Raw genomic sequence first — 17,706 nt, 5'->3', positions numbered from 1 at the left:
GATTATTATCATTTCCACCTCCACGTTTCTATTCTTGGACTCTGCTTTGCATGAGTCACTGTTTGACATAGCTCCTATCTTTGATTTAAGGTCACCCTCCCTTTAAACCAACTTTTCTATGATTGACTGTCTGCCTCTAACACATCCATATCATCATATAGAGCCAAAAGTAGAACAAATTGTCACAAACTGTTTAGACCTGAGCTTTTGGCTCACACAGACATACTCTGATCCAGAGAAATTGGAATAATTAGTGTGAATGCTGATTAAGCATTCACTGTATTGAGATGCTATTTTTATTCAGTTCATTTTTTGCGGGTTATCTCCTTGAACTTAGAAAAACCATTCAAGCTTAGAGTTCTCTTCTTTTAGACATGTGTGCTTCTATTTTTGTTATTTATAACTTCTATCTTTTTTTTATTGTCAGCTCTATTCAGGGGAAATTTCAATGGGGAGACTCTTCAAATTCTCATTCAACATACTCCTCTTTCAACTCTACTTCCACATAAGTGCACCTACAGACACCATTCAAACTTTAAAACGAACAAGGCTTTTAAACATAGATGCAGACTCATGCAGAAATATTGATACGGTTTGGGGTTTTTTTTGGTTTTTGACTTCGTAGAGTGAGAAAAGACAGATGGGAGTCTGAAAGTCAGTAAGTTTTGCTGGAATTGACAGGCTTTCAGAAGGAAGTTCATCATTGGGAAGAACATCAGGCATTGGTGCAGTTTCAGAAGGGTTTTTAAAGATCTTGGGTATGTGATTCTTTGCTACATCGGCAATTGTAGTGAGCAGCACTAGTGTAAAGTTTGCAACATTACGGTTTGGTGAGACAGAACCGTGAGGGGTGGGGTTGGGGTGAAGAGAGAGAGAAGAAAAAGAAAGAAGAAAAAAGAAAGAGTGACAGATGAGGGAATTTGAGCAGAATTTCTGGTGAATATTTCTCTCTGATCTCCCTCAAGATGCTCTGGGCCATGATCTGATCTCTGATGGAGCGAGAGAAGACTGCCCGGCTTTCCATTGCTGTGATAGTTTTTGGAGACAAAGTGGCCTTTGTGACACTGGTGGAGAGTATGCTCAGACAGTATGCTCAGGCTATGTTTAAGTAGAGGCGAGGAGGAAGCTCCCAGAAGCCCTGCAGGATGTGGTGAACTGCCTCTTTCACCAAATCCTGTGCGGTGAGCAGTTTGAAGCTATGCTCTACCTGCTGCTTCTCTTTAAGAATTTGATGTAATGGGTGTTCTATAGAATAAAGTTATAAAAATGATCTTTTAAACATCTTTAAAGCATCACAGAAATATTGAAAGACTATAGCTGGACTGTCAACAATTGTATGTCAGATATGACTCACTGAAATTTAGGAGCTTTGGCATCTGGAAGTTTAAGGAGCATCTGGGCTTGAAACCCTATGTCCCTCATTTTATTAATGACATTCACTGCCCACACCTGAAACAGAAAAGTAATTTACGTTGCAGATTTTGTAAGATGTTATGTGAACATAATGAAAAAAGAAATCTCCAAATTACTACAAGTCTTGTGAGTTTTCTAGTCTTACCAGTTTCAAAAGACGTTTGGCTTCTTTTCAAAATCAAAATCAAACTCCCAAAGCCCTCAAAAGAAAACAAAACAGAGGTTTTCGCTCAGCACTTAGACTTCATGACAAACAGACTTAGAGGTGTGAGGTGGACGGTCCGTAGGTGTCACAGTAACTCACTGCTCTGTGAGTGTCTGTCTGCACTTTGGCTTATAGGTGAATGATTCAGTGTATTTCAGTTAAATATTTCAGCAATTACAGGATTTCAGCTAAAAGAAATGTTCACGTATCAGCATTCGCACTGCATTTTATTCAGGAAATGCATTGTTTTAAGTTGCCATTCACTGGAGTAATTGATTTGTAGTTAACCTTGTGTAACATGGTAATCTCATTCAATGTGATCACCTTGTGTAACATGGTAATCTCATCCAATGGGATCCTGATATCTATATCTTAAGAGAGATGATTCACCCATTATGTGTATGCTTGTGCACAATGCATTTGTAGTTTTCTTGTTTGTGTCTTTGTTTGTTTTTTACATTATGTATAGTTTAAAAAGAAAGGAGAAATCAGAGGCTCCTTGCTCTCTATATATTTAATATTATATATATTTGGAACAACACAAACATGAAACATGCCTTTCACCTCATCAGAGTTTAAAATAATCAAACATTTAATGGAATTTAAGCACAAAAAGGCAAATATATGTGGTTGGTTAACAATTTTTAAATCAAAAATAGCACTAATAAAATCTTGACTCCTGGGGGATTTATTGTTTATTGTGGATAACAGACAGATTATGTATCCTTATAGGTGGGGAATTTCTTTAATACCAGTATTATTAAACAAAACCTATTACAAATGGGGTAAATAAATAGAATGTACATGACTTAAATTAAGTGAAACAAGTGAAAATAAAAGAATAAAAGCAAAACAAGCACAGTTTAAATACATCTTTTTATTATATCATAAAAAAGATTTTAACTTGGCTTTCTTTATGTATTCAAACGGCACAACAGATGTCAAATGACATTAAAGTGTCTCAGTAATAACAGAGTGCGGTAAACTGGATTAGTGATTTTCTCAGATTATAGGTCAATAGGCAGCCTTGATCTAATTATTATAACACAAAGGTTCAAAAAGCAACAGCCACAATCGATTTGATCAACAGGAGTGAGACATCTAATTAATAAACGATCTGCAAATTTGTGGCTCAGTGACGAAACAGGGCGACGTCATCCGTTTGATCCCTTTAAATCAGATGGCGAATAAGAGGCTGTAACGATCATCCTGCAGAGGGAATGATCTTTCTGGTTCATCTGTCAAACGCGTGATCGATGAGCTCATCAGCGGATATTTTGGGCTCTGCGCAGAAGTCCTCATTAAATAACAGCACATGTGTGACGATGTAAATCGTCTTTGAACTTTACTTTATACTTGTAAATTTAGAGTTTTTATTTTTGCTTTCTGTAGCTCCTGCTGAGTGATTATCTAAGACTAATTAGCTCAAGGGAGAGGAATGCTTTTCAGTGTTGGAAGTAAGTCATGCCGATTTCATTGCAAACACCACAGGAATGCAATTTACTGCACTTAAAGAAGCTGCTGAGATAAGACAGCAGCGGTGTTGTGGGTTTAGAGAGGGATTCACTGTATCTTACACGTCTTTTAAATGCCCCCACAGGGGTTCAAACTGGATGCTTCAGTCTGGCAGAGAGGAATGTGGGGTGGGGCCGGTGACATTCCTCTCCTCTGTACAAGCCCCGCTGCCTCAGATCGCTGATAAACCAAAGCATATTTTCCTAAAATTAGCTCAAGTTATGTCGAGGAGGCTTCAGTTTCACACCAACTAAGAGCAGAAGATTAAACCAGAACCAAGAAACAACTGAGAGAATCTACAAAGAAAAGGCAGGGGTAACAGATATTAGATTTTGTTGTTGTCAATTTAATGACTACAAGTACACGTAAAAACAATGAGGACAAAAACTTAATTCTTCCACTCTTCCAACTTTTACTGCACATCAGCCCATATTGAAACTGTAAATCCTGAGTATTTAATCCCTAGTCGCAGGTGGTCCACTATTGATCATGTGCCTCATCACATGGGCATAGATCATTATCAACATAGGCTTTGGGTGAAACCATTGTAAGACCTTACTTCACCCTATCATGTGTCTCATTGAAATCACCTCATGCATGATGCCAGTGGGGGTTCATGTGCCTAGGATAGGATTTCAAAACTGCATTGTAGGTGCAGACAGTTGTAAGCCACCCAAAACCTCATAATGACCCACGCCTTCTTTTCACACCTTGGTTTGTGTGGTGAGGCACATGATCAATAGTGGGTCAGCAACTCTCTTAAGGGACATCTACCACTTTGGGTTAAATGTCCACCTCTTGGTTTTACAACTGAAGAAGCTTCTTGGATGAGAGGTGAAATGTCTTCAAAAAATTTTCAACAAGTCCAGTTGCTTTCTTTACAAGCTCCATAGACTACCATCACCTGGATCGCTGACAACTACACAGACACAGTCTGACACAAAACTATACCCTCCAAGATGACAATGCTTGGCCGCAGAGAGGCTACGGAACTTTAAACTGAACATCAGGAAGGAAGGTGATTGAACATGGCATATTCCTGATGTCAGACTTGCTGGTCTGACTGCTTTTTGATTGCCATCTTATCACAGGCTAACAAGATCTCTGATTCGAGTCAAGTGAACTACCATCATCAAAATGGCATAGCCAAAATAGCTCAGTTGGGAGTGCGTCAGACTGAAGATCTGAAGGTCCCTGGTTCAATCCCGGGTTTCGGCAAATGGCGGTATTTATGCACACCCCAAATTACTGCTTGGCACATAACACAAACGTTCCTGTTATGGAAGAAAACGTTGGGCAGCTGATTTAATTGGAGAAGAACAAACCATTTCTTAGCATTTAGCGGTTGGAAGGTCAGCACACCGCAAAAGCCTTTGGTGATATTTCTGCTTTAAAAACAATGTTTACCTTTATACTGTGATTGCACATTCCACATGTAGCGTTTCATCCAAATGACTTCTTCAGTCTCAGCTCCCTGCAAGTTTCCCCACCCTTATAAACTGTACATTTGCATAATGACAGAAGCTTACACCATTGGCGAACAATGGGCTGCATCATTAATATCCAAATTGCCATGACCATGATCCACAACCACTGATAAAAGACCATTTATTAATGACCATTGTTTCAATTGCCATGAGTACCATTCACAGAGAGTTGGGGAATGGCTGCAATCACAACATTATAAGATGGTGAAAGATGTCTAAGCACTCTTCTCAATTCAGAGATGGTCTTTCCCTTTTCACTTAAGTGGACTCCTTGGCTCCCCGTTCAAACCAGCAGTCCTCCCTGTCCAGGTTTAGGGCTAGGGTTAGTGTGTACAGCCTCATCATTGAAAGAGTGGCCACTGGCCTGAAGAGTTAGCTCTTCTGTGTTGTGCCAGACGTGTAGCCAGAGGTTGTTTGTTTTCTCTGATGTATAAATAAAAAAAATCCTCCTGGCACTTAACACTATATTAATCTGTTTGTGCTGAGGGACCTGATCGTTGAGGTGGACCAATTTTTGGCACAACATGGTGTTTGGGGTTTGAAAGCCACACAGAGATGCAGTGTTTAGAGAAAATGCATCTCACCTGTACCGATTCTCCTGACACATAAAGGATCACTAAAGGTTTTCGCTCAGGCTGCAGTTGTCTTTCTTCTGTCCTGGATCCCTTGGAGCATTTTCTAGGTGCCTTACCAACTGTGACAAATGTCCTGCTGGGATAACCACATTTGCTCAGGGCCTTCTGCTTCCCTGGCGCTGTGCCTGTGGGGATGGTGTTCGCTCTATGTTGCAGCGCCCTGATGACAGTTTGCACTCCAGTGGATGATGAGAGTCAAACCTTAAATAATAAACGGTATGCATTGGTTTAAGGTACACATAAGCTTTTAAATGTCCCCCATTACTGATGGAAATCTCACTGTCACTTGCACTGCTAATGTCTGCATAAAGCCGAAATAGCTCAGTTGGGAGAGCGTCAGACTGAAGATCTGAAGGTCCCTGGTTCGATCCCGGGTTTCGGCAATGGTTATGTTTATGTGGACCCTAAATTACTGCTTGCCATATAACACAACATGGGTGTGGGAGAAATCCTTAGGCAGCTGAGTTCATAGAAAAGAACAAACCAACTTCCAGCTGTTGGAAAGTCAGGACACTGCAAAAGGCTTTGGTGATATTTCTGCTTAAAAGATCCTTTATACTGGGATTGCACATAAAGCGTTGTCTGATTGTCAGGTTTCTCTCTGATATTGTAGGTCTTTACCTTATTAAAGTATCTTGAGGTCACGGTTATTGCAAATCCACTAAGGTGCTATTAGGTGAAACAAGCCTAATAGTGTGGTCCTAACCCTGCCGAAATAGCTAAATGGGGAGACTTATTGTAGGTCTTAGTGTAGTATTACTTTTTTTCTAACTACTTCAGACAATCTATAACCCTCTTCCTGTAATAGTCTTTCTGGTTTAGCAAAACCATGCACCTACTTCGTCTGCCGGAAGAATGATAATGTTGTTGTCATTACTAAGCGATGTGAGGGCCTTCCTCTCCTCCATACTGATGTTGGATGTTGGGGCCTTTGCATTACTGAGAAAGGAAACTTCCGTCCACAGTGTTTCCAACACACAACAAGTAGGTCAAAGTACATTTGTTGCCTGGTCTTAGTCATTTCATACTGTGCTAGACGAGCCTACTCATGTGCTGTTTGCTCATACTCATGTACCAGCTTGATAAAGTGGGTTAAAGGGAATACTGAAACACACATTACCGAGGAGTATTTGAGAGTTCACGTAAACATAAGCATTTGCCGAAACCCGGGATTGAACCAGGGACCTTCAGATCTTCAGTCTGACGCTCTCCCAACTGAGCTATTTCGGCCACAATCGGTGCCCATAGTGCCACACACTCCAATCAGAGACACTTTTAGCTGGTGATAAGATGGCAATCAAAAAATAGCACAACCAAGCCAATCAGTCATGCTTGTGTGGGACAATAAAACACACTTTACTTTACTTTATTTATATAGCACATTTAATAACAACAAAATGTTGGCCAAAGTGCTGTACAAAGATAATAAAAAAAATATATTGTTCTATTACTGGGCTTCACATATAAAATTCATGGCATACTGGCAAGCTGACAATGTTAATCCCCCTACATGGCTGCAACTGGAGCAGGAAGCTTGTCAGCCTTACTGTATAGGAGTTATACTGGTGTCTTTCTTGCCCACTGAAAAGTCTATGTATGGCGGCAATGTGGTGATACACAGCACCATATGTATTGTTGAGCAGATTAAACTACACTTTAATTTGAAGTCTTTATCCTCTATCGTGCCCATTGCAGGCAATCCATCTTTTAAACCATCTATTTTAGACAATACATTTTGACTTTGGAAACAGGTAGGACTTTGTACAATCAGTAATCTATACTGGGAGGGTGTCTTTGGCGCTATCAAGCAGTTACAAGAGATATACAAAGTACCAGGAAGAGACTTTTTCAGATACCAGCAGATAAGAGACTATGCCAGTAAATACGTACAGAGCTTTGAGAGTCTTAACAATTCCTTTCTTGATAAATGTCTCCAACTTTCACCTTTTAGTGAGAAATGTATTTCTTGCATCTATCAGAGTCTAATGTCAATGAGCCCTGTGAACTCGTTCTTTATCAAGTCTAAATAGGAAGAGGAATTAGGTATTCCAATCACTAATATTGAATGGGAAGAAGGTTTGGAGAATCCATAAATGCTCTTATAATGCAAGACAGTGCTTAACTTAATTCAAATCTCTACATCATCTACACTTCTCAAGAGAAAAGTTGTATAAATTATACCCTGAGGTCTCTCCTATCTGTTTGAAATGCTCCCTAGCTAAAGATAAGTTAAGCCATAGTTTTGTTTTTTGTGACAAGGTTAAAAAATATTGGGCTGACATCTTTGATTCGGTGTCTCAAATTTCTTGATTCGGGCGAGGACATCCCAAAAAGTTGATTCTGTTCCTCTGGACATAGCGTTTTCAGTGGGAGAAATGTTTCGTCACTCATCCAAGTGACTTCTTCAGTCTCGCTTGATTGCAGGTTTCTCCACTCTTATAAAATTCAGTCATATTAGCCCACAAAAAAACTTTTAAAAACCACCAGCACAAGCATGACCTTGAACATTTGAAATTAAACAGCCTGTGTGGGGGAAAGGATTGTCATCTTGAAGGATATTGTTTGGTGTCAGATGGTTGCAGAATTTCATCTAACATCTAGATGACAATCATCACCTTCATAACACCTAAACATAAAGCAAACATATTGCCGAAACCCGGGATTGAACCAGGGACCTTCAGATCTTCAGTCTGACGCTCTCCCAACTGAGCTATTTCGGCTACACCATGCAACCAAAGGTGGTGCCACTGATGCTTCATATTATTAGCTGGTGATCAAACAGCAGTCAGACCAGCACGTCTGGCATCAAGAACATGCCATTTTCAATGACCTTTCTTCCTGATGTTCAGTTTAAACGCCTCTATGGGGCCGAGCATCTTGGAGGATATAGTTTGTGGTCAGACTGTGTCTGTGTGGGTTCTTGGTCATCGAGGTGATGGTAGTCTAAGGAGGTTATAAATAAAGCAACTGGACTTGTTGAAGTTTCTTGAAGACATTTCACCTCTCATCCAAGAAGCTTCTTCAGTTGTAAAACCAAAAAGGTGTAGAGTCCCAGGTATTTAACCCCTAGTGGTAGTTGTCCCTTCAAAAATGGCGTGGGTCATTATGAGCAGGCATCTTACATGAGGTAATGTCAATAAGTCACATGACAGGGTGAAGCAAGTCACATGCAGCATGTGGTTCTATAGAAGCAAACACAATGGACACTGAAACCAGTGTTTAGCAGTTTGTCAGACAGGAATTCACTGACTGACAAACTGCAGCCTGATACCAACGTTGTTTAAAATGCCAGGAAAATAAAGACATCAATATATTAGCTATATTAGGCAATATATTTGTGTATTAGTACGTTGCAGTTTTATTTATGGGCCGATGTGCAGTAAAGGTGGGGAGAGTGCAAAGATGGAAAGAACTCACTGTTAGTTTTAGTACTTTTGTGGTGGTTTTCTGGCTTATTTTGTGAGTTGTTTTGTCTTTCTTGATATATTTTAAATATAGTCACTGAAGTGATTTAATAGATTTCCAATTATGGTACATTTATCGTGTCCTCAGAGAGCTAAACGAAGATGAAAACAGCCGATACAAACCTATTAAACACCAACACAGTTTAATAGACTTAGAACAATCCGAACGTGAGCAGTGTCTGTCGGGGAAAGCATTGTCATTTTGGAGGACAGAGTTTGGCATCAGACCTTAAATTTATCTCAAAATTGCCGAAACCCGGGATTGAACCAGGGACCTTCAGATCTTCAGTCTGACGCTCTCCCAGCTGAGCTATTTCGGCTATGAGATGAATGTGATAGTAGTGTCACCGACTACAACAGTCAGTGGGCTAACTCATCACTTGCATCACTTGCAGTGATTTAGTGGATTTGCAGCAACTGTCACCTTAAGGCACTTTTATACGGTAAAGACCATGATCAGATTCTGAATGGTTTCTTTTAAATTGCAAAAAGAAAAAGTCTGACTTGCACAGGCACATCTGCTTCAAAAGTTGTTTACCTCTACTTGTGCAAATGTAAGAAAAATGTGATCTGTTTTTAAATAGCTTACCCTAAAAACTCTGTGGTCATCTCCTGGAAAACCCACTGTAGTTAAATAAGAAGACAAGCTTTCTTTAATTACATACGTAAACAACTTATCCCTCTATAAAGGTTTCTGCAACTTTCAACAACATTTCCCAAAATTAGGTTTAAAGCTCTAAATGTGCAAATACTCCGTTTCACTGTTTTTTTGTAGTTGCCTTTGTATGATGTCAGTGAGAGAGGATTTCCTTAATATGGTCATGTCCTTGAAATTTTAAATATATCCAGAAGTTGTGGAAATGAAAAACAGCACAGTTCTAATTAACGTTTATGTGATGTGGACCAGTTCATCAGTTGTGTTGTTTTTCTTGAGAGAGCATTAGGTTAAAGAGCTAATAAAATCTGTTAAACCTCAAATAGAACTGGCTGCTCCACTTTCCAAAAATAACAATGTCATTTTTACTGCTGTAATTCTTAGTTTGTTCGCTTATTTTTTTAAAAAAAGCAAACAAACCAAAAAGGTGAAATAAGAAACCAATCTGTTTTCTGTACCAGGCATGTTATAAAGCTGAAATAAGTTACATGGTTTATTAAAACAATCAAATTACAGTATTTACATTTCTATTAGAATACTTTTAATTAAGTGCTTTATCCCACTTACAATGAAAATTTAAAAAATCTTGTTCATAACCTGTGTAGTATGTTAACACTATTGGAAGTAAAAATAACTTGAACTCCAATTTTGAAAACACACTTAACATTTTCTTTTATAAAGCTCTGACTTGTATTATGAGTTTGAGTCTGTGTGAAGCTCCTGCTGTGCAATGAGCTAGTGACCGTAGTCTGGGATAGAGTCCTGTAACTCTTTGTCTGCAAAATATATAATGACCAATGTTGGGCAAGTTACTTTGAAAAAGTAATTAATTATAGTTACTATTTACTTCTTCAAAAAAGTAACTAAGTTTTGCAAACAATAAAGTTATATGCATCTATTTATCTAAAAATGCATCCAAGGCGGGGTTTTAAATAAACATTTCAAACTATTTACAGAAAAATCTGGTGTTCTGTATCAAATAAGCTGCCACACAAATTATTTACACACACAACAAAACTATCGACTACACTACACACTAATTACACAACGCAACACACTAACTTTCGACTCCAAACAGCTTAACGTCACAAATCTCTCACATCTCCCGCAGCAGTCACTCCTAAAATGTCCCCTTCTTCCTAAACAACCAAATGCCATGTTGCCATATCATTTTTTTGATTTGTCGACATGGTACATTTTTCCACCAATAGGAAAGGGTGGAGTTTTTTTTTTTTGGTTTTTGGCTTTGCTCACAAGCGGAGAGTGCTTTCGAGCGCTTTCCTTAGAAAACGCAGTTTTTACAGTTTCTTCTTGCAGTAAATATAAACAACGATAGTATTCAGGAATAAACATCGCATATATATATGTGTGTATATATATATATATATATATATATATATATATATATGTATATATGTATTTTCATAACTCTGGTTTTACATGGCCAATCAACACTATTTAAAAACTGGTATATAGTTTGAAGTCCACACTTTAAGGCAAAAATGGAAATCGGGGTTGTCTTCGGTTGACATAACATCTTTTTGCTATGTCATCTTAATTTGGTCATGACTACTTTATTCTTCCTCAGCTAATCAGCAGTGCGATTGTTCCCCCCTAGCTCCCGGTCTGTGCGTTGAAACATAGTGACGAGTCCACACCGCATTTTCTTGTTAGTAATGGCGTTGTAATGATTGAAATGGTCATTATTCAGATTACTAGTTACTGAAAAAAGTAAATGGTTCAGCCCATAGCAGGACCGGCTTTTTTCTTGTTTTCAGTAGCAAGCCATGCTTATGATTGTGCCAGAGCACATTTTGAACAACACCATGGGAATTTCGGATTTTACACAGGTGGTTGGATGTTACACTCTGGAAATGGAAGCAAGGTGAGTGTTATTAACTCTCTGTGGTCCACGGACACGCTGCACCTCCAAATCACATGACTATGTTAAGCTGACACAGCAACAAGCTGCAGCCACGCTGAGTCTCTGTTTCAGCCCAGATTGAAAGTTCGCACTTCAAAGTATATACATTTTAATTACAGGCCAGTAAATCCAGAGTTATGATTATATATATATATAAGCCACGCTTGCTGGGCACAAGAGCGACGGGTAATTACATGGGCCGGGGAACCACGGGCATGTGTGTTCGGTTTGTTCCCGCTCACCTGTCCAACAAGTCCTGCAGAGTGGCCTATTTTAATAAACAACACTGTCACTGTGTTTTAAGCGTTTTCTAAGGACAGCGCGAAAACAGTAAAGAAAGGAAAAAAAGCCACCTCTTTCCTATCGAAAATGTACCATGTCGAATTTTTAAAAAGTCAACACCTAGGATTTTGTTGTTTAGGAAGAGGGAAAGTTTTGGGAGTGACAGTAACGGCAGCGAGACAGAGCGAGCGTGGAGTGTGGAGTGTATACTTAGTGTGTTGTGTTGTCTTGTGTAGTTGTTCTGTTGTGTAGTCGTTTTGTTTTGTGTGTCAGTGAGGGCACTAATGAACACAAAGGCACATTTGCAACGTAAACACTGTCACTAAGTAGAAAACCAGCGGAGTGATACACCTCCTGTTGTCAGGCCTGCAGGTTTATCCCTGCGCTGTTCTCCTCTGTCTTTAGGTGGACCATCTTTTTTTTTTTTTACTGTGACACATAATTTGTGGGGCATCTTATTGCAACACCTGTTCTCTCATTTTGGTTTTAGTAATATTTTTAAATGGTTGTACAAAATGGGAAAAAAAACACACAGGTGTATTGGCTGCATTTTTAGATAAATAGTTGTATATGTTTACAAAATGTACAATTTATATTTTCATTTCAAGTTATAAAAATTGACTCAACATGTCTGTGGGGGGTTTTTTACCGTAAAAAATACTACTAGCATTTTAAGTTCTTTGTGTGATTTCAGATCAGTAATAGTACTATTAATAGTAATAGTAGTACTAATGCAGTATGTCAGTGAAAAAACAACTAAATTCATTTGAGCTGAAAAGAATGATACCAAACCAGGCAAGGAGGAAAAAATAAAATGAAACAATTTGAGGGTGAAATACAAACGTAAACTCAAAAGGAGTCAAAAATGTCTGGTTGTATTTAAGACCTGAGTGGGTTAATCCAACAAATCATGAAAAATTAGGTTTAAATTTTTGTTCATGACAGTGCAGATTTCTGACATTTTGTGTAATTTAAGCTGTAACAATGTGATTGTTTTCTAACAAAAAACAGTGTGAAACTTAAGTTAGACTTGTGTTTGTAAATGAACCGCCCCATGTTGTGTAGCTTTCTGGATTTTATACTTATTGGGCTACATATTTATTTATTATACAGGCTATACAGTACATAACATCAAAACTTACATGTTTTATGTAACTAAAGTGTGTAATTATGTGGGCTACAGACAATAATTAAGTTATAGACTATATTTATATGAAAAACGTGTATACTTACTACATTTGAATCATTTTAACCATATGTAACCACCTGCATATGTGTTTGGGGGAAAAAAGGCTTTAATTTTGCGACCCCATTTGGTTTCTCTGCCACCCTCATGCCACCCTAAGAAAATTTCTCTAGATCCGCCCCTGTTTGCTACCTAAAACACCGGTGTCATAGCCTGTCAACGATGTTGATTAGCTGCGTATATACGAATGTGAATCTCATCATTGGCTGGAGCCGCCAGTCACCGGTCACTCACTGACTCACACTGCAAAACAACAGAATGAATTGTTGAAATGTTTGAAATTGAAATGTATTTTAATTTGAATTCAGGTTGGAATTCTTTGTGCGTAGCGCAGATCTTCTGTGCTCGGAGACCGTGTCAGCAGTGCGCGATTGCGCACGAACGCAGCTTAGAGGGAACAGTGCTCATAACGCTTTCCATGGTCGGGAAACCCGTTCACGCATCGAATTGTGGGAGGTTATTTAGTGGCTTTTAGAGGCGCAGACCCTGTCGTGGCTCTTGATTGGGACGTTGCTGGGTGACGTAATTGTTCTTGCCACACTGAGCGCGGTGGCTGCTGGGAAGAAAGGTCAAGAATCGATGGCCGCGCCGGACGCGGTGGATTTGCGGCTGTGTTCAGGGAACTGTTGGCTTTATGGGGCCGATGGAAGCTCATGAAAGGACCACACGGCGGTTTTAACGGAGAGCCGCGCTGGGTGTCGCTTATATTCCAGGGAAACGCTGAGCTCGCCGTGCTTTGATTTCCTGACTCTCTGACTGCCTAACAGACTCATTGTTGTTGTTTTGGCTTCATCCGTCGGACACACACACGCTGCTCCCTGAGATCCACCCCCATCTGAGACCGGAGTCCGGACTGCCAGAGTGATGGTCTGCTGTCCGTCCCTGGAAGATGGATGAGAAATCCAGCAGCAGCAGCCACCACAGGCTTCTGATCGTCCTGCTCATGGTGCTGCTCTTTGGCGTCATTATGGTCCAGTATGTGTGCCCGAGCAGGTCTGAGTGCCAGGCGCTACACCGGCTGGGATCTTGGTTTAACAGCGGCAAAGTGACTGGGTCCCGGGGCGGGGACAGCGAACTCCAGGACGGGTTTCAGAAGGATCCGTACATTGCGGAAGACGGCGCTCTGGCCCGGTTTGTCCCTCGTTTTAACTTCACCAAAGAAGACTTAAATCGCGTCGTAGACTTCAATATCAAAGGGGACGATGTCATAGTGTTTCTGCACATTCAGAAGACAGGGGGGACGACCTTTGGGCGACATCTGGTGAGAAATATCCAGCTAGAAAGACCCTGCGAGTGTCACGCAGGTCAGAAGAAGTGTACCTGTTTCCGTCCAGGTAAAAAAGAAACCTGGCTCTTCTCCCGTTTCTCCACCGGATGGAGCTGCGGCCTCCACGCAGACTGGACTGAGCTGACTAGCTGTGTCCCATCACGCATGGACTCCCGAGAGGCTTCGAGGAGTCTGCCCAGGTTGGTGAAAAAAGGGGGGCTCAGTGGGGGCTGGTGCCTTTCACCAGAGGTTTCCTCCCAGTCTTAATGGGGCTCTGGGGTAATCACTTTGTAATTAAGCTTGTCTGTTACTTTATTTAAGATAATTGCGCATTTTCCTGTCAGCTTTGTAAACAAAAGATTGTTTTATGCTTGAGTAAATTAAACCCCACTTAAAAATAGTTGGAAAAACTTTTTTTTAACACTTTTTAAATCACAGAGTTCGTGATTATATGCAGGAAAAAAACGTATCCATTCACTATAATCCACTTTCTCCACCAATTGCACAGTCTAGTTGTTTATTCACTATAATAGTGACATTACTATACAAGTAATTCTAAATGGTCAATATCTAAGAGAAAAAAACTCTTAATGCAAGGTTTTCTGACTCAAAATGGGTTTTGGGGGGTGATTTCTCCACATATGGTGAAGGCTGGTGCTGTGGCACAGTGCAAAGGTTCTTATCGATATAATACCAAGTAAATACAGAGCTGATATTTTTTTACACTGTCCCATTGGGAGAAATGTTTTGTCACATATCCAAGTGGCTCCTTCAGTCTCTTTACTGCAGGTTTCCCCAACCTTATAAACAGTACATTTGCACAATAACTGAACCTAGTCCACTGAATAAACAATGGGCTGAGAGGTCAGTTCCTTGATTATTAATATGCAAATTTTCATGACCATATTAATGATGAGGAAGACCTCGTTAGGGGCTGGATTTTCCTATGATTTGGTGGTAAAATTTTAAAAAACTTAAAAAAAATAAATAAATTTTAATGTATGCAGGAAAACCTTTGTAATGCCACAGCCATTTTTTGTAATGTTCTCAGTTTAGCCATGATTGATTTTACATTCCAGGTATGCAAAGTGAATGGTGCTGCAGTACATGGAAATGTAAAAAAAAGAAAGATGGGTCAGTATGTTTGCTCTAAAGTTGTCAAACAGAACTTGCTGAGCATGATGCATTTAAACTTCAAGGTGACTGAGAAGCGATGTTTAAAGGAACTGATTCACTGGTGTGGCAGGGATAATGGGATTATCCCTGTATTGTAATGTTTTGCAGCGAAACAAGACTAATAGATTTAGATTAAAATTCAGAGGTATCCTGAAGTACAAACAGAACAGACGGGCACGCCATGGACAAACTTCCTGCTTTCTAGGGAAAAGTGGCTAATGTTTGTAGCATTTCTACTCAAATCTTATATGTATTATCAATATATCCCTCGTACGGATCTGTGTGAATGAACATTTAGCAGCGTTAGAGGCAGGTGTAGTTTGAGGTAACGCATCCCCTATAAACCAGCCAAGTATGGCAAAAAGATCTGGTGAAACTGTGATGCCAAAACTCAAAGAAAGTTTAAAAACCACAAATAAATTACAGTAGAACATTTTAAAATATCTCTCATTGATAAAGGGAACAGCACAGGTATGATAGAAGAGCATAGAGCCAACACAAAAGTATCCTGTGTAAAATATAACGGGGTCATAAATGGTCGCTTTAGGTTTAAAGATGGTTTCTTGCATTTATCAGCATCTTCTTTACTGCTCACCCCTCTCACCTTCTCCAAACATTATGAAGCAGTTTTTTTGTTTTGTTTTGATAAAGTTTTTTGGCACCAACCAAACGGGTTTAGACCTTTCACTGAAGGAAAACTCTGATACTGTCAGTGTTCAACTTTAGATCATAATAGCCATAAAACAGCAGGAAAATACACAGACTTCCTTTGAGTAAAGGTAACACGGACCCATTGATTAAACTGTATGCAAGCCCACTGTGAGCCAGGAAAAACTATATGAACGAAAGTAAAATCAAATACTTCAGCTCTAATTGAAATAAAAAGTCAGAACATTATTAGTTACAACTTTATTACTGATCTAACTGTGTTTGTTTCTCTCCAGCAGGAACTATTATTATATCACCATCTTAAGAGACCCTGTGTCACGCTACTTGAGTGAGTGGCGTCATGTACAGCGCGGCGCCACGTGGAAGGCCTCATTACACGTGTGTGATGGACGTTCACCAACGCTGTCAGAGCTGCCAAGCTGCTATTCAGGAGATGACTGGTCAGGCTGCTCCCTGCAGGAGTTCATGGACTGTCCCCACAACCTGGCCAACAACCGGCAGACCCGCATGCTGGCTGACCTCAGCCTGGTTGGCTGCTACAACGTTTCCACCATGAGCGAGGAGGAGCGCTGGGCCGTGCTTCTGGAGAGCGCCAAACGCAACCTGCGGGGTATGGCCTTCTTTGGACTGACCGAGTACCAGCGTAAGACCCAGTACCTGTTCGAGCGCACCTTCAACTTGGAGTTCATCGCGCCCTTCACGCAGCTCAACGGCACACGCGCCTCCAGCGTGGAGGTGCCTCCAGAGACGCAGCGCAGAATCCGCCAGCTGAATCGATGGGACGTAGAGCTGTACGAGTACGCCCGTGACCTTTTCCTGCAGCGTTTCCAGGTGGCGAGGCAGCAGGAGCGCAGGCAGGCCAGGGAGAGGCGACAACAGGAGAGGAGGCGGCTCCGTGGTGGGTTCAGAACAAACCAAGGGAGGCAGCTGAAGCCCACAGAAACGCCACGTCCCACCAACAGCCGCTCTGTTGTAACCGAAGAGCGGCGGAGAGAAAAGCCTGCTGAAGACAGCGTGGCATCTGAAGTGCCACTCCCAGACTGGTGGGATCTGGATGAGAATAGCACTTTAGAGGACTACATAGACAATGTGGAACAGTGGTAGCGATGGGTACGAGCAGTAGGGTGTCTAAATGCTAAGTGTGCCAACTTCTGCCTTGTCTGTTTTCATATATCCAAGTTATTTTTAGCATATGCCTTCCACAGATGTCCTTTCCTATTGAACAGTCTTAAACGACACATTATTTATATTGATTATATTTCTTTCCCACATGGACTCAAAGAAAGGCAAGCTATATCCGTCTCAGTGATGGTACTTAACCTTCAACACTACATTTTGAACCTACCTGAACTCCTAATATAATGTAGCTAAAACAACAAATTGTTGTTTTATCTTTGTTGCAAAGGTACACTTTAATATGTTTTTCTATTTATTAAAACAAACACTGTTTCTTGTGATTAATAATCTATATGTTTGCCAAATCATTGTCTGGTCTGCGGTGTGTACATTTCGAAATGTACCTGTGATCTCAAGTTTTTAGTAACAGAAAATGAGAATGGAGTTTTTTTTCGATACCTCAATGTATAACATTAGCTGCTAAAGTTGTACAATTACTGAATGTGTCTGTTTTGCTTTTTGTTTTTAATATAAAAAAAATGCTGTTGCATCTGCTGAATTGCTCTTCTGTTCTTCCCCAATGGAGATGTCTCCTTTTTCCTCGCTGATATCCTTTTGTCTGCGAATGCAACACAAAAGAGTGCACGCTTTT

The 17,706-nt window shown here is 40.2% G+C and overlaps 1 protein-coding gene and 5 non-coding genes across 7 annotated transcripts; 3 read left to right on the top strand and 3 right to left on the bottom strand.

Moving 5' to 3' along the window:
• Window positions 1-4,278: 4,278 nt before the first annotated feature.
• trnaf-gaa (transfer RNA phenylalanine (anticodon GAA)) lies at window positions 4,279-4,351 on the top strand. The gene has a single exon. It is a non-coding gene; the product is annotated as a tRNA-Phe (tRNA).
• A 1,214-nt stretch (window positions 4,352-5,565) lies between these two features.
• On the top strand, window positions 5,566-5,638 carry trnaf-gaa (transfer RNA phenylalanine (anticodon GAA)). The gene has a single exon. It is a non-coding gene; the product is annotated as a tRNA-Phe (tRNA).
• Window positions 5,639-6,412: 774 nt separating this feature from the next.
• trnaf-gaa (transfer RNA phenylalanine (anticodon GAA)) lies at window positions 6,413-6,485 on the bottom strand. The gene has a single exon. It is a non-coding gene; the product is annotated as a tRNA-Phe (tRNA).
• Window positions 6,486-7,902: 1,417 nt separating this feature from the next.
• Window positions 7,903-7,975, bottom strand: trnaf-gaa (transfer RNA phenylalanine (anticodon GAA)). Its single transcript has one exon. It is a non-coding gene; the product is annotated as a tRNA-Phe (tRNA).
• Window positions 7,976-8,966: 991 nt separating this feature from the next.
• Window positions 8,967-9,039, bottom strand: trnaf-gaa (transfer RNA phenylalanine (anticodon GAA)). The gene has a single exon. It is a non-coding gene; the product is annotated as a tRNA-Phe (tRNA).
• A 3,940-nt stretch (window positions 9,040-12,979) lies between these two features.
• Window positions 12,980-17,604, top strand: hs6st2 (heparan sulfate 6-O-sulfotransferase 2). Of its 2 annotated transcripts, none has more exons than XM_005467499.4 (2): window positions 12,980-14,293; window positions 16,217-17,604. In XM_005467499.4, the coding sequence occupies exons 1-2, from the start codon at window positions 13,716-13,718 to the stop codon at window positions 17,040-17,042; spliced, it is 1,404 nt and encodes a 467-aa protein (XP_005467556.1). In that variant the 5' UTR covers window positions 12,980-13,715; the 3' UTR covers window positions 17,043-17,604. The 2 variants fall into 2 exon arrangements, with proteins under 2 accessions (XP_005467556.1, XP_005467555.1); XM_005467498.4 differs by having other exon boundaries at window positions 12,983-14,293; window positions 16,214-17,604.
• Window positions 17,605-17,706: the final 102 nt, after the last annotated feature.

This window comes from Oreochromis niloticus, linkage group LG2 (genome assembly GCF_001858045.2).
Source record: "Oreochromis niloticus isolate F11D_XX linkage group LG2, O_niloticus_UMD_NMBU, whole genome shotgun sequence".
Classification (NCBI taxonomy): domain Eukaryota; kingdom Metazoa; phylum Chordata; class Actinopteri; order Cichliformes; family Cichlidae; genus Oreochromis; species Oreochromis niloticus.
This window is presented reverse-complemented; position numbering and strand designations above follow the sequence as displayed.

What these genes read in the sequence shown, in the direction of transcription:
- hs6st2 (XM_005467498.4), top strand. Translation starts at nt 13,716, where the DNA reads ATGGATGAGAAATCCAGCAGCAGCAGCCACCACAGGCTTCTGATCGTC. An exon ending in GCTTCGAGGAGTCTGCCCAG is followed by an intron (nt 14,294 to 16,213) that starts GTTGGTGAAAAA and finishes GTTTCTCTCCAG; the next exon opens with CAGGAACTATTATTATATCA.